The following is a 26,602-nucleotide window of genomic DNA, read 5'->3' as shown; positions in this document are numbered from 1 at the left end:
TCCTCTTATTGCATTACCTGTAAAGTTCCTACAGTAGCTCCATTTATGCACTGTAACATCCTGCTTTTAAAAGCATACAGTAGCTTGCTATCACTGATCTATAGAGTTTAGGGCCCACTGAGCCATTTCCTGTTGGTGGTTTCACTTGTTGTGCCTTTGAAGCAGGCTTTAATAATAGGACCCAACAGAACTAATGAAAATGTTCTATGTCAGATTAAAAGGGAGCTTCAGTCTCAGCCACCTAACCACATTCAGCACAGACATAAAACACACACTCACACATATACTCACACACACACACACACACACACACACACACACACACGCACATACAACGTTTACAGAAGTGGTTTACACAAGCAGGGCACAGGGAGGACCAGTGCCTCTGATGTGGATGAATGCTAACCCTCCAAACACCATTGAGAATACCATCGATGTCTCTCTGTTTCTAGCCTGGTTCCAAACCCATGATTTGCATGTTCTCTTTAAACAAAATTCTAGCGATTTATAGGGGTCTGGTGTTGCCCAATTGAGTTGTGACTTCTCGTTTGCAAAACTGACTGGGCCAATCAGCATCACTGTACGACGGGACAAATGGTGGCCATGTATTCAAGCTGTGCAAGAGCATATGAGCGAACACGAGCTAATAAGATGAGAATTGCTAAAGTCATAGATGCTGCTATCGACATTGTTTTAAGTTGATGAATAAAACTAAAAACGCTCAAAACAGAGCAACATTGTGCGCTGAATGATGTATTTTTCCATTCTGCCCAACAGGATTTGGCAAAAGTTTAATTTGTCAACTAGCTCTGCTGGAGAGGACGGCGGTCTCTTTGTGAGAATCAGCCTAGCTCTGTTCCAGCGAGTTAGTTTCCATGACTAGGCGGTTGTTAGCCTGGGGCTAGCCTAACAACAGGAACAGAGTGATTAGCCCGAATCATTTGTCCAAATGTTTTTCATTGGCTTTTTGGCATCATAGAACTCATTTGTTATGAGCCCTTTCACCAAGAAATTGACCTGGCATCAATGGCACATTTTTTAAGGTAGCTGAAGTTGCTAAGTCAGACTGACTTAAAAGCACTGTAAACGGTGAAATACCATTGGCTGGACGGCCCATCATTATGAAACCCCAATTGTCCGAAAAATGGAAAGATGAAAATGGAAAATGGAAAAGAAGCCCACTAGATTTTTTAGACTATTGGGGTTTTGGAATAATGGGCCTTGGGAATAAAGGGCTGCAAACTGGTAAATTGTGTTGACTGAACACTAATGTTGCGTTCAAGATGTCCTGGGAGCTGGGGAGAGCCCAATTTAAACCTCCAGGTTCCCACCAGGGCATGTTCTATGGCTCTACTTGGTCAATTTTAGCATGTTCATGGCTCACTATAGGCCAGAGCATTACTTTACATTTTTTGATTTTTTTTTTAATGAGTTTTTAATGCAGAAATGAAATGCCACAATGGAGTAATCAAGTACAATATTGCAGTTTGTATTTGTTCACAGTTTTCACCTGACAGAAGGTTTTTGTTGCAGCCAGGAACTTGCTTTGGCATCATATGCTGTTTCTCAGCAGAAATCACACCAGAGCTCCCTGGTGACAGTTCCCACTGGGAGAGCACTGGAGATCACTTTTCTTAATGGGACCTGGGACTTCTCCCAGTTCCCAGGACGTCCAGAACGCAGCGCATGTCACAGTGGCTGGACACGTCCATCGCTAGTGATTGATTAGCAGGATTGAAATCCCTCCACCTACATCACTTGGCTTACACCGAGGCAATTTCAGAATGAATAATGCACTGGAAACAGAATGGTCATTCAGTCTGAAGATCAGCAAACTCTTTTTCTTGAGACCCGTTCACCCTAAACATGTAACCTGCCTTCATTTTTCCACCGTAGACGCCGTAATGTGTTTTGGTGGTCTTCGGCTTAATGAATCCACTTCAGTGCAGTTCCTCTCTCTTAAGCCTTTAGGTTTAATCCCCCAGTCTGGAGCGGTGATAGTCTGGCCCAGGGGATGACATCTGTGAATCGTTCATTAACTTGTAACCAGCAGCAGATGTCTTTTAAAACAACTCGCTACATCTACACTTTATTTCATTCAGTGAAACTGTGACTTTTTTTCTCTCTCTTTTTTTTTTTTTTTTTGCTTTCGCTTCATGTACTGGCTGACTGAGTGGCTGCGTCCAGCTGTTTATTGACCTCGCTCGTGCAGTGTTAAGGATTATTTGAAAGGAATACACAGCTTTATGATGACGAGGAGGCCCAAACGTAAGTCAAAGTCGAAGTGGTAAGCTGTGAAAATGGACTGCCTGATGTGTGAAAGGTTCCTCCTTAAACACCTGTGAAAGAGGTTCAGGCACCAGTTAAACCTGCTGTGAGATGAACACAAAATACAGAAAGTCGGGTATTTCAACTCTGACAGCCTCCCAGTGGAAATATCATGTGTGCCCTTGGAGGATTAGCAGGGGCAGGAAGACTGTGGTCTCCCAGGATGATATATATGTGACACAACGTGATTCATTTGCTACTGTGCATCCATAAGCTGTCTGGCAGATTTAGCTTCTTTTTTTTTTTAAGGGACAGTGATTATACAGTATGGATTTCCGGCTAAATTGGCCATGACTTAACATTAAAACATTTTCTCTTTGGCGGGTTGAGCCCGGAGGAGACTTTTATATCTGTTTATTTGATGTTTCAAGGACCATGAAAAGTGTGACGTGCTTCGCATAAAGAGGTGAATGAATGGGTGTGACGAAAGAAAAAAAAAGCACCGCAGCCAAATGCAGTTGCTAGTGCATTACACGATGAGGTTGGAAATGGAATGAGCCACCAATGAAATCCACGGTTTTTTGTACCATGCATGAGGATACGTCATAGTGAATTACAAGCCCGTAACAGCGCTGTCATGCTGTTAAGGCCCAATCGACCATATCCAATCCTTTGGCTGGCGGTAGCATTTGTGTCATTCAGCGCGACGTGATTGATTTCACAAATGTTTTTGAAATCGCATAATTGTACGCTGAAGCGAGATGAGACACATAGCTTTGGGGACTTTAGCCCGTGGACAATAATGAAAGACTTCATCGTTCAGTCACATGAAATGTATTTTAATAAAACACAATGTACACATATGCAGTCCTATGACCATATATTTGCTGGATCCTGATTATTAAACCTAGAATATGTCAAACAAAGCATACTTTCGCTTGTTTTTCTTTTTCTTTTTTTTTATCTCGGAAACATTGAAATCAGTAGATGAGGTCAAATGAATGTGATACTTTGCTTGACATGACAGACAAAAACCTTTTCCACTTGTTAAAGATATGTATTGGTATAAGGAACTCAAAGAATATTTCAGCATATAAGAGTAACAGTATGAGGCAAAAGATCTCACTGAACACAAAAGTACAAAATAGAATTAATAAATAAATCAAATATATACCTTATAAATGTAATAGCTATGTGGTGGCTATGTTTATTATTTTGTTTTCAATCTTTTTAATCTGTAGCTTGGTATTACAACCTTTTCATCTCTAAAACATTTAGAACGGTGAACAAGTCAATACTGAAAATACAGTAATAAGCTTTCATAATTAGATAAACTATGTACACATGAGTTTGTTGCCATGCTAGTCGAACAACTAAATTTCTTTTTTTTTTTTATCAACACTATACAGTTAGAGCATAAAGCGGTCTGAACGTAAACAGGTTGTGCTGAGAATAAAATACTTTGCAACTACGCATGGTAATTTTTTTTTTTTTAACATTACTCTCAAAAATGTACATAACATAAAGGCCATACATGGGAACACTCCGTCTGCATTAGAGGGAACGTAAGGGTAGCTTTGACATAAATACAGGAAAAAAAAAAAAAAAAAAAAAAAAAAAAAAAAAAAAAAAAAAAAACAGTCTCTCTTAGTTCAAGATGTCAGTTAATGTCCATCAGCATCATTTTCTTCAGCCGAATCTCTTTGCTCATTCATCCCCTCTTTTTCCTCCACTTCTCCATCAGGATTGTTCGTCCTCCTCCCTCACCCCCCACCGGTCCCGCTCCCTCGCCACCTCTCCTACCACTCTCGCCTCCTCAGGTGTCCGTCTTCCAGAACTCGTGGACGGTTTCATGACATTGCGAATGACGGGAAACGAGTTTCGATAATGTCAACAGTAAGGGGTCCACAAGGCAAGGCAAGGCCAGGCGGGGGTCGGGTGGGGGGTGGGACGGGGGCGGGGCTCTGAGTCGACTGGCCAGTCACTGCTACAGGATGTCGGGGAGCAGCAGGAGACACCAAGCACATGATTAGTGTGTTGATACTGATACCGAAGGTTAGATATGTGATGCAGTGTTACGCGGATGATCAGAATCGTGGGTTACGGCTGTGTGCTGGAGTAAAGTGGAAGTTGGGGGGATGGGTGGTGGTGGTGGTGGTGGTGGTAGGGGTTAAGGGATTGGGTTGGGTGGGGGGCATTTGTCAGGATCTGGGTGGAGCAGCGGCTAGCAGCTTTGCGGTCTTTGTTCCATGGGGTAGTCGAGAATTTCAGTCCTCACTGGCTAGAGCGCACGGACGCCAAGTGGTCGCTGTGCTGGTTCTGGGCCCGAAACCGGAGCCTCTGCTTGTTGTTCTTCTTCTTTGGTTCTTTGGATCGGTGCTTCCCTGAGCCCCCTGGGAATAAAAAGACAAAGAGAGACAAATCAATGATTTGCCATTGTTTATTACATCAGTTAAACTCTTGCTTTACTGCTCCAGGACATCAAGGAATTATGACCATCTCCTTTGGACTAAACTCCTGAATCCTTCAAGAAAACAAGATCCAAGTACAGCGACCCTCATTCTTCTGTCTATATTTTCATTCATACAGCCAATCTTCACTGGTCCATTATTGTAAGCAAGGGCTATTATAATGTTTTTACTGAGGTCTCTGTGCTGCAGTAAGGAGTACATTTGCTTTTGGTCTGTTAGACGTCAGGAAACCTAAAAAAAGATAGTTGCAAAAGTTGAGATTTCATTTAGATAAAAGCTCCTTGGTGGATCTTGTGTGTCATCTGTCATCTTTTCTGTGTTTATTTTTTGTTTTTTTTGTTTTTTTTTTCAATAGAGAACACATGACACATGACACGAAGTGGAGTAAAGTATAGGAGAGCACATCACATATCTGAGCTGTGGTTGCTCGGACACAACAAGCTGAACCCCAACTCCACACAAACTTTTGTTCACTTCCATACACTGGGTAGCACAACAGATAAATTTGGGAAGTTGCATAACTCTCTTTCCGAGCTGGAAAGGTCCTCCAGCCCTAGGTTAATGCATCCCAGGTTTCACTGGGGCGGGCAAAGCATGCTGGGAGCTGACTTCCTGCGCTCATGGAAGGTTGTGCGGTGGAGGTTCTGCACCCACGGCTCTCTGTGACAGAGAAAAACCTCTGGCTACCGAACCGCAAGGCAACAATCTGGCTGCCAAAGGCCACAAATAAGATAACGAGGTGTGTGTGTGTGTGTATGTGTGTGTGTGTAAGAGATGTATGTGTGTGAGGGAGAGTGAGTGTGAGGGAATTTAAGGGGAAAGAAATTCTAATGGGGGGAAAAGTGGAGTAAGGATTTGGATGATGAGATGCTATCTGGATCCTGATCTAGAACACAAAGAATCGAGCCACGCTATGGTTCGCTGAGGGGGAAAGTACAGAAACACGCAGCATAAACCCCAAGTCTCAAACGCAGGCTTTCGCAGCCTGACTCTGGCTCTTATTACTGCACTTGTTCAAGCCATTTCTTTCGGGAAGGAGAGGTAAAAGTGTGTAATATGTGGCATTATCTCTAATTGCCTTCTCACATGTACTGGCATTGCGGTGGCACTTTATGCACCTTCAAAAAAAAAAAGGTCCACAGTCCCATTGCCCATTCTCAGCGCTACTCTGTGAAGTCAAATAAGGCGACACGCATGAGAAAACAAGATATTGCTCTGCTAATAGGGTCTCTCAATGAATAATACAGATGCACGCAAACATCAAACCATTTCAGGGCCATTTCCTGCAATTAATTCAATCTTCGCTATTTTGGGTCACACTGCCACTCGGAGCCATGGCAGTAATGTTTCCTGCACACATCTGCACGTTCAACATCTCCAGCCTCCAAATCAACAGCTTTCTCATAAAGACATTTCACATCTCTTTGATAAAAATCCTCATGTTTTTCAACTGAAGAGCATGAAGGGGGGACTTTTTAAGCGTCTTTAGTCGATGTTTTTTTTTCGGGTGAGTTAGGGATAGGGTCAGGGTTAGTACGATAATGTGAGTTAATGCAGACCTGAAGCTCAACAAGTATTTGGACTATGTTTTTTTTTTCCTAATTGCTATTTAAAGAGGTCATTTTCATTCAAAACAGTGTTGCTATGTGCTTCATAAACATGGCCTTTAGTGCAATCAACTCGAGACGAATTACATTTGACGGCAATAAAGTACGTGGTGCAGTATTAAACTCCCTCTGTAACAGGCAAAGCCCTCGTGGGCCATTCCTTGGACGCAAGGCTACATTTAAACTGAAAAAAAAAAGCCTGCATTTACGGCAATTGCGTGAAGCACAAATAAATATGTGAGAGTTAAGTTAAAAAGTAGTTTTCCTGGCTAGTTCGGGACTGGGCAGGAGATCTGTAATCCAAACTGCTTCACACACACACATACACACACTCACACAACACACACAACTGCAGACTCAACTGCTGGGTTTGAGAGATAGAAGTTGCAGCTATGTTTGGTTGGTACACAAATTAATTGTCTTCCATTATTAATACCGATTGTTCATACTTTCTTTCTTTCTTTCTTTCTTTCTGCTTGTCAAATCATTACCCAACCTCCACAGAGAACATACAGACAGTTCTTCCTAAAACTACAATTAATAGAAATAAATAAAAGTTTCCAAACAGCGGGAGCCATCTTTTTTATTATTCTACCCTTAAAAATAGGATTAGATTCTGGATGTTTTTAGGGATATTGTCAGTGACAATTCATTCCACTCCGCTGGCTCCAGTAGACAAGAGTGAAACCTTACCCGTCATGGCTTCGCACTTCACCAATCCTCCGAAAATGAACTGAAAGATGCTCAGCTGCTCTACAATTTATGATCTTGTGTACCATGTTAAGTGGTAGCTGACAAGCTCTGGCTTCTGCTGGTCACCACTTAAGCTGCAGAAACTGATTTCTCTCCCCTCTGTCTCCTATAGTCCATACTGCCATTATCAATGGAATTCCAGGCTCTCCTCAAACTCCCCAAACCATGAACTGATGACACTCAATAAACTCGCCTCCACAACTATTCCAGGCTATATTTCATAACCCGAGTTCTCAATGTTGACAGCTAGAGGGCAACCAATACCCACATAAGCCCCTTCCCCCAGCATCTGATACTGTGCTAGTGAGACGGCCTATCATATCTAACCAAGAACTCCCATTTAGCCTTTCCTTAGGGCACAATGCACTCTGAACACTAAGCTTTCATCATCTCATATTTACGACCGATGTAATCACTTAAGCTGATTACCAGGGTTCACAGAGGAAACAGTTTAATTTGCCTGGAAAGAAATGATTAAGTCATCTCAATTGCTTTCAAAACCAAGAACAAATTCATAAATCTTGGAGCATGTAAAGATAATTTTGTCTTGGAAGGCACGGTAAGTTTCAAATCACTTTCTGTCTTTTCTGATTTTTTTTTTTTTTTTTCTCCTTCTTAAATGCCGTAACTGGCACGGCAAGAGCGAAATCAAAGAGGAAGAATGGCTTTTATCACAAAGTTGTAATCCTTTTTTTTTTTTTTATAATCTGTTTTCCGTTTTGGCGGCGGCTACCGTCGCTACACCAAGCCACAGTTTCACCAATGTTTAGTTTTCCTTCGCAGATAGGATCTTCATACGCCGGCGCAACTTTTTGTGTTTGCAGCAAAAGTAAATTACACAAACAAACAAACAAACAAAAAAAACCTCATGAGCAGATCCAAATGTTCTTGTGTTTCTGAATTAGAAGCAGAGACTGTTGTTGGATTGCTGTTTACCGCTGACAGAAATGACCTCTGCGGCATTCCTTCATGTATATCTTTATGTGTGTGTGTGTGTGTGTATGTGTTGGAGTCATATATGCACATGCTTGTACATCAGAATGTGTGCGGCTTCCATAATACCTACAGGTGTTTGAGAATTGCCTGTATCTTCTAGTGTCACTCACGTTCTTATCAGCGGCCAAAACAGCGGGCAAAGTAATATTAAACTTCCTTGCATGCATTAGGGTGGGAGTTCTTGCGTAGCCTCTCCAAAACCAACTGGGAGCCGCATACTTTATCCTCCTTTTCCCTCCCTGCACATCCTTCTCTTTCTCTCTATCCCCTCCGTCCCTTCTGATGATATTTGAGGCCCTCAGCAATGCCGAGAAGGCTGCATGGTGGAGATCCAACGAAGAGTTAAGCACGATTAGACGTATCATATTATTAGAGTAGTGCTCCAATATAATATCTCCTTGCGGAATGGCAATATGACTACTTGTCTAACTGATGCACTGAAAGATAATCAGTTAAATCCATATCCAGGGGGAAGAGAGCCAAAGCCAAAGCTCCCTTCATCTGTCTCAAACCTAATATCTTTGTTTTGGAAAAGGAAACCGAACTCAAGAAAATGTATTCTTTTACATAAGCGAAAGTCCTCACTATGCACCAGTGTCATCATTTTCCAAGCCGTATGTTTGCCTCTCTGTCAAAGGAGAAGCTGTTCATGAGGAGATTTCACCCTCAACAAAAAAAAAAACAAAACATGAAACTGATTATTTTGTGACTCTGGACTCGAACAGGGAGGGTGGTCTATATGTGAACTTGCAATAACAGAGGCCATGACCTGATAAAACGAGCAATGCACCGACTGCCGGCACAGGCCCAAGTGACTTCATCCACTAACGGCTCCGGCGGCAGTGCAGGAATCGAAGGCCTAATCTTATCTCCATTGCTTGCGGTTTGAGGAAAATCGATGGCTGACCTCGAGAAGGCATTAAGACATACGGTAAATGGGCTCCTGTGCTGCTGAAAACCTCCCCTCCACTCCTGTGTGACTACATGCCTCCACTAGACGCCGTTAACCTCGGACCATCAATTAATAAGTTTTCATAGGACCGAGGGGGGGAAAAAAAAAATCTAAACTATTCAGAAGAAGATTCGGGTGGACTTAGTAAGGTAAAGCTGGAATTTTTGGCGGCTCATCTTTTTCATAAACAGGCAAAGCGGAGGCCATTATTTGCAAGGCAAGGAGAGAACTACTGGCGCCAGTGAGATTTGATTTCAGTGGCAGAAATTGGATTAGCAGCCATTAAGGGCCTCCTCACACATACATTTATAATGCTGTGAAGGGGAACGGATCTGGGGCCAGCCAGCGCTCTCCTTACTCACACACCGACAACTCCCCCGTCTGGGAAAAAGGATACAGACTCTGACACTGCTCTTGAATTTGGTTTTCATTTGGCTTCTATGTGCACGGGATACAGTGGCATGACCTAAAGTGACCTGTGGTTCATACAGGTGAAGGCCACGCATTATGAACACTGTTACCTCTCCTGCATCACTGAAACTTTTCACGGTGCTTTAACCCTATAAAGCCTGAACTATGAAAGAATTGGCAGAAAATTGCAATTTTTTGAAACTGAACCCTTTATTTAGTCCTATAACAAAATATATATTAGAAAAAAAAATAAAAAAAAATATGTTATTACACGACCTTTCTGGTGTATGATATATGATATGTACTTGAAGTGCCAATGGTATGGTCCAGGGTGAACAGGGGAAGTGTTCAAAGGTATACAACAGTATTTTGGTCAAGTATTGATTAAACTGAAAATGAAAAATGGAATTGAAAACGTGTATCATATATGATACAAATGGCTTGATAGGGTTAATGCTGTTATATGTGTACTGAAAAATTCTAAACTCATATTTTACTTTTCAAAAAAAAAAAAAAAAAAAAAAAACGCATCAAAGCAAAATAAGCAGTTAGCGAGTCAGAGTGGAATATCAATGCCACATAGTGATGCAGTGGTGAATGAAAAAGGACAGAAAATTAGCCTCCAGTTGATAGGCTTATGGTCATTGCGTGCCAAAGAACCACAATTAGAAATAAAAATCTATTTTATTAAAAAAAAAAAAAAAAAAAAAAACGTAATTTATTCTTCCTCTGTGGTCCTACATCTGTTTGATACTCGACTGTCATTGTGGGAGCACTTCCAAAAATTAGTCAGTTGTAACTGAATATAAATTTGGCAAACTGACACTAAACAACTGAATTCAACATTGCCCATCCAATTAATTGGGCAGAATCAGCGCAGAGCATTAGAATGGAGATGTCATAACATCTTATGAAAGTCAAGTGCAGATATACAAAAGGCTAGTGTATTGATGTAGTATTACAGTGTATTGATACAGTGTATCAATTACAGCTGTACTATATTCCCTGAAGAAGAAAAAAAAAAAAAACTGATGTATTTTTCTGCCTTGCCTCTACTGATGGCAAGGTAGAAGAGAGCAAGAAAACAGATGAAAATCCAAAGTGGAAAAGGCAGAGATTTGTGAGAGATACACACCCAGAGAGATAAAGCACTTTACTTGAGAGAAAGTCCACTGGGGAACACTGGAATAGAGATACGCATCAGATGTTGGAATAAAGAAATCAGCCTTTTGACAGGGAGGACAATCTTTTACAAGAAGCTCATCTTGCCAGCCAGCTGACAAGAGGCTCTCTGCACAGCGTCACTTAGACCTAACAAGGTTACTCTGGATCATACTCTCTCATTCACTCTCTCTCTCAGCCTTTCTCTCTCTCTTTCCCCCGATGCTCTGTGTACTATCACGGCGCTGCTTGGCGAGAATGATTTAAACATATGCATTCCGATTTAAAAAGCTAATGTTGGGATTAGGTTGGTCATTATTTTCTCATCTATGACCCGGTGGAGGATCTGTGCGGAGATTAAAAAAGCAGGTTAGCTCACCGCTCCGCTCTTTGAAGCTCTGATTCACTGACAATAAGTAAAAGCGAAAACCCGACTCGGAGATTAACGTCTCTAAGCAGAGAAGTACCGGCAAAACATGCATGACTGACACAGTGATTAATTTGCCTGATGGTTAATGCGGACAGCGTGCTTTTTCCCCTCTGGAGAAGGTCAGTCACACTGAGCAGTACCCAAAACCTGTCCAGGATGGACAGGATGAAGGAGGGCTACAGTGCAGATGATGACCCAGGACACTTTCACGTGTGAGTCGGTGCAGTGTGATGTACTGTACTTAACAGTATGTACCATGTGGTGTGATGTTGGCTGTTCCCTTGTCCTGTTAGGGTGAGGATCCTGTAGAAACCTGGCTATAGAAGAAATAGGTGGGTGTTGGTACGTCGGAAACCTCATACCGCAGTTAAATTAGGCCAACGGTACTTCTGGAAGGCTCAAAGGTAAGTGTTGTATCCCAAAACCACCCAATTAATACTGACCTAAACTACATTCATCAACACACCACTGTCCCAGTGCTAATCCAGACAACTCGGAAATTTGGAATTTCTGACCTTCAAGTAGGAAAAATTAAATAGAATGTCACGCAAAGTTGGAGTTCCAACTTGGAAACTTGGGCAAAACTGAACAATCCCAGCTTCACTGAGGGCACACACGGCAGCATACAAGGGACTTGTACACTCTTACAGGACCATACCAGTGATTTTGAATGCTCAGCCCCTTTACTGCGATTGCAGCAAACAATTTTGCAAGTCATGGGGGGGTGCTACATATTTCACAACATGTAATTAAAATCCCTCATTTTTCCCTCCAAGTCGTTGCCATTCATAAACGGCAGAACTGATATCTAGCTGTGTAAAGCAAACATTTCCCTGGGGACTATTTTCCCTGGCGAAAGGACTGTTTTCACTGCACCCAATTTCAAGCCATCAAAACACAACAGTGCTGCTACTTTTAGGAAAACTAATGTGGACACCTTTATTACAGGCACAAAGTTATTCAACTAGACATGCTGTTGAAGGTTGCTTTACCCGACCAAAATCCAAGACCTTGACTCATCGTACAGTGGAATTTGCTTCCCTATTCTCTTACTCAATTAAATCTTAGCAACTTGAAAAAACAACTAAAAATCTATTTTATAAATATGAATTTTGGTCATTGATGCTCCTTATGATATCACAGTTAAATGAACGGTAGATGCTTTGTCTGTGCACGGCCTGGCTGCTCATGCTTGGTGGCCTGAACTTGCTTCACCAAGGGCCTCAGGTATTAAGACCGATGCTGCCGGGGTCCTTGCTGTTGGGGTGGGCGCGGGTCAGCATGGGTGAGCAGCTCATTGTTGATGAGTCCCTGTTAATTGTTTATCTGTGTAAAATTTGTGCTTTTTTTCAGTTGGCTATAATTGCAGTGTCTGTCTTGTGTTTTGTCTGTATTTGTCTTGTGATCTTGTTTTACATGATATATGATTATGATGTAATGTCTCTGTGTTAAATAATGTAGTGTATGTTGTGTCATGTACGCACATGGGTGCACATCTCTCATGTATATCTGTGTTTTGATGTTGTATTGTCAGTATGAATAATTATAGACCCCAGGAAGAATAGCTGCTGCTTGCAAAAGCTAATTGGGGATCTAAATAAAACAAACAAACAAACAAACAAACAGTGATGGAATACTGGTGTGAAGAAAGTTTGAAGTCTCTGAAAGTTCATTTTCATATCATAGTGGGATAGACTGAAACCAATAGCTGGATAAAAGGACACAGTTGAGCAAAAAAACCTTAGCATTAGCTCAATGAGCAAGCATAACTATCACTAACGGCTTTTTAGCAAACGTGTGCTAACATGCCAACACCACGGAGTTCCCATCACCGTCATGTCTGGCATTACATTGAGACTTATGTTTCGTTCTAGAGTTGTAGGTTGTGTGCAAAATGCGGAAAGTAGGAAATTTTTTCCTGGTTTCCTGGATGGCATACCAACATTTATAATCTTAAAAATACCCCTCTAACAATCAACAAACCCTTATGGTAAATGAGTAAACAGTTATTTACAGTTCTTAACTAGCTAGCTAATATCAGTAAATATCGTTTGCATAATGGGAGTGGTTACACGAGGAACAGGAGTCTACAGGTGTCCATGTTTCTCCCCTGTTTTTTTTTTTTTTTTTTTGGAATTCATGGATCCAGCACATTTTCTCTATGGGGAAAATCTGTGGGGTTTTCACATAATTGTCCCCTGTCACTGTGATATAAGTTGGACTTTTTATCTGCACATTTCTCTCTTAAATGGGACTCAATTAATTTAATTCTGCTGCCGTTTTCCAACTAAAAAACGTATTTTGTTAACAAAAAGCTAACACTGTGGCGCACACTTTATAAAAAGTCCTAGTTAGCTACCAACCAAGTTCATTCCTTTGTCCAATCTGTTATATTTGTTCAAAGATGACCACAAAAGTATTAGGAGGAGAAAAATCAGAACAAAACCTATCTGTCCTATCTGACGTTTTTTTTTTAACTACACCAATCACATTTATGTTCCAAGAATTGTGCAAGAAATTTTCTTTTTTCGTACACAAACAAAAGGTTAAATGTCAGAAATCACTTTGAAGGAATCAGGAAAGGCCCATTCATTTCTCTCATCGATGATTATTTTTTGATCCGGACCAGATTTTTGATCTGGGAGTCTTCAAAATGCTGACAAAAATGACAATATGACCTCTAACGTCTATGAAACACTATTAATGCTCCACAACACGGCCCAGTAATTTCTAACTTCACTATTGGCCTAAACAACAATAAGCTAGAGGGCAGCTGACCACGCTGGCTGATATGATCAATGACCAAGACCCTTTTAACTCACAATAACTGAAAATGTAAATACTGAATTCTAGATTAAATAATAAAAATCAGCTTCACAAGCCCGACATCTGTCCAGAGAAAGCTGAACTGATCCTGTTCAGCACATTCACAACCACACCCAAAGGAGAAGTTTAGGTCTGATGAGTTTACTGAGGTAATATTACATCATTTCTGCGTCATAAACTCCTTCATAAAGTACTTTTCAGAGTTCAAATAGTTGTTTCCCATTGGTACTAGGAGCCACCAGATTCTGCCGTTCCTTAATGCAGCTTTAATATTGTAATTCAAAATTAAGAAATAGAAAAATAGGTTTACGCAAAATTGTAAAAGCTATTGGTCTCTGACCCTAAACTCGTGAAATTTCCAGTTGAATAGAAATCTCTATTTGATTTTCAGCCTTGAATTACAAAATGACTCCGCTCAGTATTACATGGACCCCTCACAAGTATTTCCTGTCTGTAACTGGATCCCCGCTCTACTACGGCGGCTTCACCCAGCTGCTGGTGTCATCACGGTAACGTCAGCAGGCAGGCGGTGAACAGGCATGACGACTGGTCCACTGCATCTGATGCGCCTGGAAACCACAAGACCCGGAGAGAGCTGAGCAGCCTCATCTGCGGTCTGCTATCTCCCAACTGACTCACCAACACATCTGGGCTTAAATATATGGGGCTCTCCTGCCCCACGGGCACTTGGGTAAATGAGGGATAATTAGCCTTAGTTGACTTTAATGAATGGCTTAATGTTGTGTTTCATTTGTGATGAGCAAAATATAAAGCTCAGCACTTATCAAAGGGAGGCCTGCGCCGATGTTTCTGAAAGCATGCTGCTGGTGTGGATCTGTTTGTTTTTGTTGTGGAAAGTGGAAAAGGGGGTAGGGGTTGGGGTGCAAGGGTGGTACTGAGCTGAAGATAGCTCCGGCATATGAGGGGGTGGTGTAAAATAGGACCACAGGTCACAACATTTTTTTTTTTCCAAGGTGGCCAATGGAATTTTTTGCATTTTGGGTGATCATTTTGGCTTATTGGTTCAGGTTCGTCTTAAGGTCAAGATTAGGGTTAGGCATAAATTGGTTATGGCTAAACTGTAGAGAGTGAATACAAGTCAATTAGAAATTCCGTCATCATCTGCAGCACGTCCAGTGATCAAGGAAAAACTGGGATTCTAGCATGGACATTAGCACAGATGTCAAGTGTGTTTGGCTTTGCTCAAATAGAGGAGATGGGTCACAGCGCTCCATATTCATTTCCATGTCTTCTATATCAAAATGGGATCTCAATAAAAGGCTTTGATCCATCTCATACTTCCTGCATGCCGGGATATAAACCAGGAATTGTCTTAGAGATTTATGATGGCCATTCATCTCAGTTTCAAAAAAGTGCGTTGCACTGAGCTGATGAAATTGATCACTTTCAACAGACACAAGATCCTGCACAAAGCCATTTGTTCTGTCCAATCTTTGGTAGTGAGCTTCTCTCAAGATGCTCTGACATAACCTTCCTATACCTCTTTCTCCATACTGGATCACCACTGATTGCCACAGCAGTTCATTATAGTTCATTATCTTTGCAATGCCATTAAGCAGTAAAAGCTAATAAAAACAGGACTTGGCAGTACAGCTAAAGAAATGTACTTTTACACAGTCTACCTTGTCCTTTTTACATCAGCCTTGGCATGCGTTGACTAATAGAATGAAACACATTCGGTCTCACTCCAGTCCTTCTCTCTCTGCATAAAACAGCACCTCATGAGGATTAACTGTGCACTTTTTAAAGCAGCTTCATACTGAGAATGGATCAAGGCAGAAAAAAGCTCATCACGTAAAGGCGGTGACCTTTTTACACTGCCGTTAAACAAGTTATTAGATGGAACATTTGTTTTTCATTCGGAGAGGTGAATCCGCATTTCTAAGGCCTGCCAGTGCTGTTGACTTGGCCTGGGTCTAAGTTTGGGCCCAAGGTAGTGGGGGGGAGGGTCAACCCCCAACGGAGGGCCTGGCTTGAGGATTTACCTGGATCATCCCCCCTCACCACCCCTTCCCACCCCCCTTGAGCTTCTAGCATTGCTGGAACAATCCCACTGCATTACAGTACCCCACTTTATGGAGGGGAATAAAATGGCTGTTAAACAGTGACGGAGGGGCATGCAATAAGGTGTGCTGAAAACACGAGGCCTTCTGGAGCTCTGTGGGCAGGAGAAAAGAAGGGTGTTCCTGTAAATATCCTGAATGCTGGAGCTTTATCTACACTATGAGCTGCTAACATACACTGAGCCTGGTAGGATATGCCAATAACCCATGTAACACACATAGAAACATCAAGTGTATGTCTTATCATTAGATCATGGCTATATTGGGTACTGTATGACATAGGAGGGGCACAACCACCATTTGTCAGCAGTGTTTAATAAGTGTGTTCGTGTGTGTTTTAATATAACTATTCTCCTTTCAGCCTCTAATTCCACCTGGTCTACATCCCCCTGGTCTCTGTGGGTCTGTGAGTGGGGGCAGGTGGGGGGGATATAGGAGGAAATTGTCCAGCATGATTCGCTCTTTATATCTCATTTCTCTGCAAGTCCTTTCATCCCCCCTCTCTCTACTGAGAAACTCCAGGAGGAAATCCCTCTCATGTCTGGACATTGAGCACAACTGTCCCAAAACAGGACCAGACCCTAACGAGCAGGGAGCCAGGCTAAGTCAGACGGGCTTAGACACTAAAACAGAAACAGGGGCCATCCGGATCATACTGCAATCCCCATGCAATGGCCGATGATGAGGGCATCAAGTCTCGCCGGACCTTTTTGTTTTCTTTTATTGTTACACTAGCTCTTGGAAGGCGCTGCTGCTCGATCTCCTGTGACGACATGCACTCAAAGGCCTGACACACTGCACATATTTTTTGATTAAAAAAATAGTCCGCTACATCACACAGAGTGGAGCGGAAGAAAGGGGGCGGCGAGGGGTGGGGGTGAGGGTTGTGTTTGATGTGTTAGCAGAGCTCCTGTTGCACAGGGAGCAGGGTAGAGCCCGTTCAGGAAGGGCCTGATCCTCTCTAAGGCCTGTGCTGCATCAAACACTTGTCAAGCGCCAGGCAGACAGACAGCTGAGTGGCTCTGACAGATCTGATCACAGACATGAGCAATAAGAGTCACAGCCGCTCAGCTTCTCTATCCAGACGCCACTCATCCAATCTTGTCAATAATCCCCCTTTCACTCGCTAAAACACAAACAGAAGGCTCGGAGGCATATGGCAGGCATTTTCTTGTTGTTTTTAGCTGTGTTTGATTACAGTGCAATTTCAGCAGTCATTTCAGGGTCTCACCTCACCAGGGAAAGATTTGAGTATTCCGGACGAAAGCGGCATCTGTCAGAGATGCAGCAAGGTAAGGAGAGATGAGACTCGTGCTTCTACCGAGCAAAGAGAAATGTCTCAAGGCCGGTTGGGATCATGGTCCTGACTCTTGTACTTTGCCACCCAGAGGGAATGAGGATGTGGGTTTGAGGGGATTAAGTGCGTCATCGATACAGCACTGGATGGAACTGTGTTGAAAGACAGAAATCTTGTGAAACAGTATCAGTGGTTGTTTCACGGCACCTAGAAATCAGTCATATCTTGAGTTTGTCCTGTTGTATTTCTCAAGAACTTTTAAGATCCTAACTGATTTTTAGAACACACTAAATCTCACCCTTAAAGGAAAAACTTGAAGACATAAGAAGAGTCAATGAAAGAAGCACCAACGAACATGTCAGAAAACACCACTGCAGGTATAGCCAAAAGGAACACCTTGTCTTTGCGGGTGTTTTCAAGGTAGACGCATGTTCGGTTTGGGGTAGCGGAACAGGCAGGGTTCACATCTATCTCATACAGTTTGCAACGTTCAAAATTCAAAGCCACACCTAGGCAACTCTCTCCCATACACATTCACTGGATTAATTCTCAAAGACACAGACACAAATGTGCCCTAAATGAAGTCAGTTTTACGGTGCAGTTCCATTCCACTACTTTTTGGGACAGTTGGTGAAATTAACACCTGTTTTCTCGACACATGTGTGGCACAATATATAAAAAGTGAATTCTTCTCAAGGAAAAGAATTTGGACCAACTGTAGACATGGGGGGGCTGAAGGTCGTAGAGCTACACAAGATGAAGTGCGTCCAAGGAGTTTGCACAAAGAAGATCTTGAACACTTCCACTCATGTCACTGTGACTTGTGCCAAGTCTGTGCTAAAAAGTTCTGCTTCTTACTACGTATACTGTTGCCTCAACAGTGGATTTTTCTCAGATTCTTTCGTCAATCAGTCATAAATATTGACAATTAGGAAATAAAAGGGCATCACACACTTACACGTATGATAGAATATTTTGCTGACTCTTGAAACATCAGTCATGTTGTGAGATGTCATTCATCAGAAATAAAGGTTATGATAGTTAGGCTGGTAAGTCATTTTTCACTGTAGGAGAGGATTTCCCATATTATCATTGTAATATTATTATCATTAATTTAACTTTTTAATACAGTGTTTTTGCCTGTAAACTCAGCTGTGATTGGGAATTGGTGGCCTCCACTCTTTGTTGAATCTGTGATTTCCGCACATCAAAGCTTAAGATTGAATCCTGAATCCTTGAAAACTGTAAGATGATCTGGAGTGACAATCAATCCCAACCAGCTCCAAACTGAGACAATCTCCACTGTGAGGACCAAAATCAGGTCTACCATCGGCCAGATTATCCTGCCGTATGTGGCCAGCATAAACCTACAACTACAAACAAAGAAATAGGCATTTTTGGTTTAGTTCAGATTCTCACCCATATAGCGGTATCTGCTGCTCCATACGAGTGTAATAGATCCTCTGATTCTGACCCATCAGCTCCTTCCCTGTTTCAAGAACAGGTGCTTCACCAACATTGTTCTTCTCTGAAATGAGTCAACACTCTTTTCCGGTCCCCTTGCTTGCTAACTGACGGAACTAAACTTTGTTTCACAATCACTACACCACAGCTCCCCTGAGAGCTGTACGTTGGTCAACAGCCAGTGCACTTGTATGGAATAGCAAATACCACGATATGGGTAAGAACCCGAACTATCATTTTACACATTACATTTTCTGTTCCACTTTTTCATTTAGAGCTGACTTATAATGTATAAGAGTCGACATCCCTCACCAGTAGCCTTTTTTTCATTTAAATACCATGCTCAACTTGCATTAATGTGTAGATGCCTAACACTGACTAGGCACGCACTTTGGCTCCATAAAGGTGAAATTTCTAACCGGTGACATCACCTCAGCACTTATTTGTGTGTTGCTAGGATTGCAGTACAGTACACCCTTGGTAAGGTGGCCCCAGCCTCTACTTATGCCACTGTAAGTGCTCTGTAACTGCTGCAACCCCCCTGTATTTGTCTCTGCTAGCTCACACTCCAACACATACACACACACACACACGCAGAGGCACACTAAGTCGTGGGCCAACAGGTTTATACATGCTGCTTTGTTGTGTCTGTGTGTCAGTTCGCTGGGTCCATGCTTATGGACATGAGTGGGTCAGAAGCCACAGTCTCTCTCTGAATCATCAGGCTGTAATTAAAAGCTGTGATGTCTCTATAAAGACGCCCGCCAGAGATGGGGAAAGAGAGGGAAGGAGGGAAGCAGGGTGGGAAGAGGAGGAGAGGAGAGGGGCTTCTGGTGGTTGAGCCAGTGCAACTGTGTACCAGATGTTCTCAGGCTCCCCCCGTTCGCCTCCTCGCCTGCCTTCTTTTCTCGTCCAGCCAGATCACTGGAGTGGGAGGACTCCAGCGTGTAGCGCTTCTCTGAACAATGTGCGCCACGCGAACACATCCTCCTCTGTGGTGTGCACATTGTCCCTCAGACAGCCACGCACTGTGATATGTGATATATGCGCAACTTTAAGAGAGGCTGTTATTTGAGCGCGAGGCAGGAAAAAGGAACGAGCAGAGAAAGGAAAACAGACAAGGGGCGAGGGGGAGAGCAGATAATGTGGCGACTTGTTCTGCCTGTGAGGTCTGCTTTATTGTTTGTCAGGGTGTGCTTCGTGTTTCTTGCGCTCGGTTTGTGCGAATGTGTCTGTTTGTGTTTGTTGGTACGTGTGTGCGAATGTGAGTGTGTGTGTGTGTGTGAGTCTGTCCTCGTCTGCCTGGTGCGGTCTGTGTGGAGATGAAAGCATGTGCGGCCCACAGTAGGAGAGCTGGCAGCAGCGCTGAATGGAGGTCTGGCAGACAGAGAGAGGGGAGATGCAGGGATGCAGCGCGATCAGACAGAGGCCTCTCTGACCGGTGCAAAGTTCTCTACATATGAGATGAGAAGCTCAGACAAAGGAGCTTACTTCAAACTAAGTTCAGGACGATATGGGTTTTTAATATTTTTGGATTGGACCGAAGCTGCCGACAAGTAGTTTTTTTGTGCCGGTGTTGAAAATATTTAAATTTGAGCATTTTTATGCTCAGTTCCAAACAACCTACAGGGAGTTAGTGTTTCTCCTCAGAATGTTTTTCTTGCCTTTGAATCAGCTTTCACAATCTCATCATTGAAAGCCTACTTTAAAGGGATAATTCACTCATAATTCTTGTATCAAGTTCTCATGGTGTGCTGCCTTCAATGTGCAACACAAGTTTTACTCACAAGCCTTCAGGGTAAACTTTTATTGCAAAAAAACGCTACGCATCTTTGATCCAATGAGAAAAAAAAATGGGGCTGTAATTTTCCGATTTTGTAACAGCAAAACGCCAGGTAAGGTGAGGCTAAGTTAACCTGGAATGATGTTCAGAAATCTGATTCAAAAATGACCATCAGATATTCCAGGTGCCGATTTGTGAGCTGATTTTTAAGAGAGGCCGACACTGACCTGAACAGTTGGCTGAACCCTATTTCAAACACCTCATTGCTATTTGCTCTCATCCCAGCAGAGACACAGACCATGTCTGAACCACTGTGAAAAAGTCACTGGATTTTTGTGGCTATCATGGGAACCTTCACCGTAGGTCCTCTTTACGGCCCTGGCCATGTCATGGGCAATATCAGCCCATATACTGTACAGTGGGGGGGGACTGGCTCTTGTTTGTAAGGCATGAGAACATGAAAACATTCCACTTCTGTACAGTATCCCCCACTCTTCCTCCTGCTACTCCTTCTCCTCTTTCGTTCTCCCCCCCCCGGTTTGCTACCACTTTGTTTGTTTGTGTAGGTCTGTTTTTGATGGGGCTGTTGATGCAGCTCCATATGCTTCATTTCCTCCTCTGCCAGAAGACGACAACGGAAGACTTCCAACCAATGCAACCGTGCGTAAATTCAAAGACACACTCTGTCTGCATGTGCAGCTGAATTAGGATGTCTTTATGATGCTTTAAAGTCATAGAAATAGCAGATGATCGGAGGAGCAGCGACATGCGCGAGGAGGCCAAATTCAAGGTCAACTGATAAAAAGCACATTTTCACAATATGATATTACAGCGTAGTAAAATTTTTAAATTTAAAACAGCTTTGGAAACTGATAACAATAACATGTTTAGCCCCCGATCTCACCGGTAAGATCTCTACAGATGTCATCTCAACTATCTATTCCATATAATCAATATCAAAATGTTCGCCGGGAGGAAATGATATGTGCACACATTAGTATTTAATACAATGACACCACATCCAATGTGCACATCACAATAAAGTGATTCAAACAAATAAGAGGATGGCAACATCTCATGCGTGTACATGAGTCTACAAATGGCAGTTCAGTGAAACCACAATTCAACTGAGCCAAAGAGTGAGAAAAAAAAAAAAAAAAAAAAAAACCTCACTCATACCCCTCCTCTTTCTTCCTGCTTGGAAAAGACCAGATGACAATAATGTGGAGTATGGAGCTCCAGTGAGCACTGCTGACCCCTCCTCTTCCACCTCCCTCCTTCCATCCTCCACCCCCTGGTCTTTGAAAGGCCTCCACATGTTTATGGCTCATGCCTGTGGTATGACGATGGATTCTCCATATAAAAGCCAGCAGGATCATGGGGTGTTTCAAATATTGCTCTCTGAAGACAGTTGCTGACAAAATGACAGCAGCCATATTTATTTTGGTCAGGGAGCAGGGGCACTTAGTGGGAAGTTAATCAGAGACCCCTCCTCCTTCAGCTTCCAACCTCGTCCTCCCCCCCCCCAATAAGGAATGCAACCAGGGCAGAGAAGGCTCAGAGACTACTGGTAATAACTTTCTCGTCTAATGGAAGATTTAACAGCTAAAATGCACAGGAGGCAGACAAATAAACCCTTAAAGCTTGGTCAGAGAACATCAACATAAACCAAGTGTTGATTGCCTGTCCAGACGCAAGCTTGGATAATTAATTTTCATTCAGTTAAGGAGGAGATGTGAAACATAAGCACATAAGCGCACGAGAAAAAAAAGAAAAAAAAAAAAAGACTAATCTACGACAGAGATTCGGAAATATGAGGATAGCTGAAACAGAACTTGTGCTAATTTGTGACTGTGACCGCAGTGGTGACCATAACTGCCATTGGCCCCGGGATGCTGGAGACTTGGCCAAGTCAATGACAGGTTGATGTGTCTTTCCTCTTCAGCCGTATTCCTGTTTCTTGTTCTTGCTCACTACTGTGCACGGCATTGATTCCAGAGAACTCTCTGTCATCTCATTTTTACAGTTTCACGGGTGTGTGACGCATGAGGAAATCATCAATATGTTTCTGCTTGCAACATTTCCAAGAGTTATTTTTTCAGCAGCAAATTTAGGCGGCACTTGATCTTCCGATGACATCCAAATTAATGCATGTTGCTAGCTCTCAAGGTGGAGGGGGGTGTCCCGGTGAGAGAGCAACTTGGACCCTGTGTTCAGAGCCAGGCCAGCCAATCCATCCATCCAGGTCCGGAGGAGGCCAGTTACTTCTGAGGCCCTCTTATCGGCTACTGTGTCGGCCCCCATGGAGCGGCCTTATTAAATGAAGATTAAGCCATGGCTCCCCCAGTCACAACAGGCTGCAGTGTGAGGCACACATAATCACTCTGACAGGGCGGCAGCCAATTAGTGCTCTCCTTCTGTCCTGGGAAAACACTCCGCACTCCACTCCCGCTGGCGGGATGAACTGATCCGGATTGTCCGTGATATTAGCCAGGCCAGAGATCGCCGTTAATCACCACCCGTCATTCCACCCGTCATTCCACTCCAGAAGTCAGAACGGGACCCGTCATCTGCAGACCAGCTATCATATCCAAAAGTCTTAAGTACCCACAGCGGAACATTAATTGGAATAATGAGATGAATACATGAAGGAGTAGAAATAAAAACCTCTCGTTCCCAAGTGCTTTTGGTAGCATTCAGAGTGGTGGCGCGAGCACAGTTCTAGATTGCTGTTTGGCTTGGACGAGCTACACCATGAGCTCCTCTCTTGAGACAAGAAGGGCACGCTCCATGAATTAGCCTCCAGTTGAAAGTGTGTGTCTGTGTCTCAGGGAAAAAAAATGGCCTAATGGTAGAGGGCTATGTCTGACAAAAACACATCCAGAAATGTGTTTGGACGTCAGTTTTCCAAGCCAAACACGGGCCAGACTCAGATGTGATCATGCTGAGTGCGTAACTAAAATGCTCAGAGGAGAATGCCACCCTGTGCCAGAACTTAAACCTCTTGGCTCAGCGGACATAAACATCAAAATTGTATGTCACACGCTCGTACACACATGGGCACGCATTAGCTGTGCTCACATTTGCGATTACTGCCAGATCCAAAGTTGTTTGGTGTCACGAACGGTGTATGTTACAGACATAGCGGTTGAGCTTCCTCCAGAACGGATTTGAGGCAATCACAGTCACCCTTTGCATTGTTTTACAGGAGCAAAGCTTTTTTGCAGCAGATGGTTCCCAGACGGTGAGGACCAGGAGGTCCACAGAACCATGGATTCACCGCAGAACCAGACTGGCTTCAGATAGAACCTGGCCCAAATCCCACAAGTCAGCCAAATCTTCCTCGGGTCTGGTCGACCCGGTCAGATCTGGGCTCTCTTTGGTCCGCTGTTCCAGACTTTAGGTGCTTGCGGGGTAAACTAAACATCTGCCTGCCTTTCTGTCATGTCCAATGGTTGTAACCGTAGACGAAGACTTTGCACGGCCTTCAGATCTCACACCGCAGAGCAGTGATGTAAATAAAAGATGGATGAAATATGGCTCGGTGATCATCAAAACCAAGGAAATCTTGATGTGTGCAAGGTGGCCAAGCACAATGCCAACTCAAACAAGCAGAACATTTTCACAATATAACTTTGTAGTATAAATCTGCATAGCATTGCAGAAATGAATATTAATATAATATTCAAACAGTTCTGGAAACTGTCTTGAACTGATATCAAAGAGATATGTAGCTTGATTTTACAAATCAAAGAAGGCAATAGCTATGGATGAGTACAGTCGCTTCTAATTTAACTTTTGTGGTTTCCAGTGTTGGCGCAGGCCCTCATTACATATATTCAAAGTCAACATGTTTGCTGGCTTATCTCTCGTACCTAAGGGTAGCGGTAAACCAAAAGGTGAGTAAACTATGACATGCCGTCACTTATCATCAAGGGTCAAATATCCAGCATGAAAACAGAAAATATTTTCCAAAAAGTGTCGTTTTATGTTTTCTCCCTTTAAAGACTGTTCCTTGATATAAATTACATCAGTTCAACCACTCCTATGAGGCATAACACTGGATTTTTATCGTGAAGATTCACGTCAGCCTAATAAAGTGGGTAACTGAATCTAGGTGGCTTTACCCTCCATGACATCCCTATATAAAAACGGATTTATGCAAAGTTTCAATATGACAGCAGAGAGGATGGAATATGCATCATGTCTGTGAAGGAGCCATCACAGGTACAGGATATACACACTGTGGGCAAGCACACACACACACACACACACACACACATACACTCACAGAGTAATTATGAGGTATCAGTGGTGGCTGGAGCCTAGTGCTCAGAGCCTGAGCTCACGATGAGACGTAAGATTAATGATGGGATGGAGGGTTTGGCCTCAGCTGAGCCCTAGAGCAAAGAGGGTTTCTCTGGTTACACACATGGGAGATCAATACTCCCACAAAGGCCCCTAGCTCTCCCAGTGCAGGTATATAATCCAATGACCAAGGAAAATCATTACACTTTCCCTCTGCCTTGTTCTTCCTCTCTCTGCCTGTCTCGGCCTTCCTTCTTTCTCCATGAGGTCATGGGGGTGCCTGTGAGTCTTCAGCTCTTGATACTGGGTCTGCTCTAAAACCCAGGCAGGACACAAACGGCAAACCCAGGTCAAACACCAACAAACACCGTGCAGTATAACATAGCCAACAACAGGGGCTGGTAAACAGAGAGCTGTTCTCAGTTATTTTAGCCAAATCGCTGAAGTTTTCTTTGGATCACCATGAATGCATGCTCATGTCACAAAGATTATTTTTCACGTTTTGGCTCCATGCATAACAATAACGGATTGCAGACCTTTGTCACAGCAGCTAATTTGACATGGCATAGCAAGGTATCTGCAGGTGCGGCTAATAATATTAATTAGGGTTCTATTCCATAGACCTAAATGGAACGAAACCTTAGTTAATGTCATCAGTAACACCTGTGTTTACCGTCTCATATCAAATTAGCTGCTGTGACAAAGGTCTGTTGTTTTCATTTGATATTCCCGGTCCTTACTGGATGTCTTCCCTTTCTAGTACACTGCAACTGACAAACAGTTCTTTTGAAATATAATGATGAACGAGAGATACTGGTGATGCTAGATAATAATAATAATAATAATAAAAATCCAGCAATTAAAGGATAGTTTCACTTTTTTTCTGCCTAAGCTTCTGAGTTACACAGTTCATGTCACAGGCAGTACTAGGACCCTCCATGTAAACGGTTTGTTCCACCTGTAAGATGCAGCAAGCCGGCACATCTAACCAGCCGGTGCCAATATTGAAAACCTGTGTGACTATATTGGCCACAATAATGACAATGTCCACAGCTGCCCATGGCTTTATCATTTTGCAACCCTAACCCTAAATATTGTTCTGATATCGGCCCAAAACAATTTCCAATCTTATGTTCGCATCACTTTTGACTTTGTCATAATATCATGTCATGAAATTTTTGAGCTTTAAATTGAGATCGTGTTTTCCCAGCTGTGAATGGAAGAAGCTTACTGGAAGAGTTTGAATCCGATTTTTTTTTTTGTTTTTCCCATCAGAGCTGTCTTACACAAATAAAATCAAGTCAAAACACACAAATGTCATTCCTGTCCACTGCTAACACAGAGACTTTTGTGTCGTCTGAGAATCTGAAAGCCGATTTGCAAGCCGGTAGGAAAATTAGCTTGAGTTGCAATGGTGCGTTTGTGTTGGACTTTACTCCCTCTAAATCCCAAATCAGGGATTACACTAAGATTAAGTGGGCGTTTTGAGAGCTTTAACATTTTAAGTTGTTTACTCAACATCTAATGTCACTGACAGGGCAGAAGCAGTTGTTGTTATTAGATTAGGGTGGAAAAGCAGAAGTGAGTGGGCGAGACAGAGGAAAAGAAATCAAAGAGAAAGAAAGGAGAAGAAATGAGGAACATGCAGATGGAAAGATGGCAGCCAGGGCAGCGAGCGGGCGGGGTTAGAAAAAAAAAAAAAAAGTAAAAGAAAGAGAGACTTGTCACATGTTTGTAAAGCAGTGAATCTGATGACAGGGGGTTGCTTGCAAGTCTCCAGAGGGAAAACCT

The 26,602-nt window shown here is 42.8% G+C and overlaps 1 protein-coding gene across 1 annotated transcript in view; it reads right to left on the bottom strand.

Annotated features, from left to right (window-relative positions):
• Window positions 1-3,428: 3,428 nt before the first annotated feature.
• Window positions 3,429-26,602, bottom strand: part of rspo2 (R-spondin 2) — a 71,337-nt gene continuing 48,163 nt past the window's right edge. Inside the window, exon 6 of the mRNA XM_030072441.1 lies at window positions 3,429-4,661. Coding sequence (XP_029928301.1) covers window positions 4,543-4,661 — 119 coding nt within the window. The 3' untranslated portion in view covers window positions 3,429-4,542. The remainder of the gene's footprint in view (window positions 4,662-26,602) is intronic.

This window comes from Myripristis murdjan, chromosome 16 (assembly GCF_902150065.1).
Source record: "Myripristis murdjan chromosome 16, fMyrMur1.1, whole genome shotgun sequence".
NCBI lineage: Eukaryota > Metazoa > Chordata > Actinopteri > Holocentriformes > Holocentridae > Myripristis > Myripristis murdjan.
This window is presented reverse-complemented; position numbering and strand designations above follow the sequence as displayed.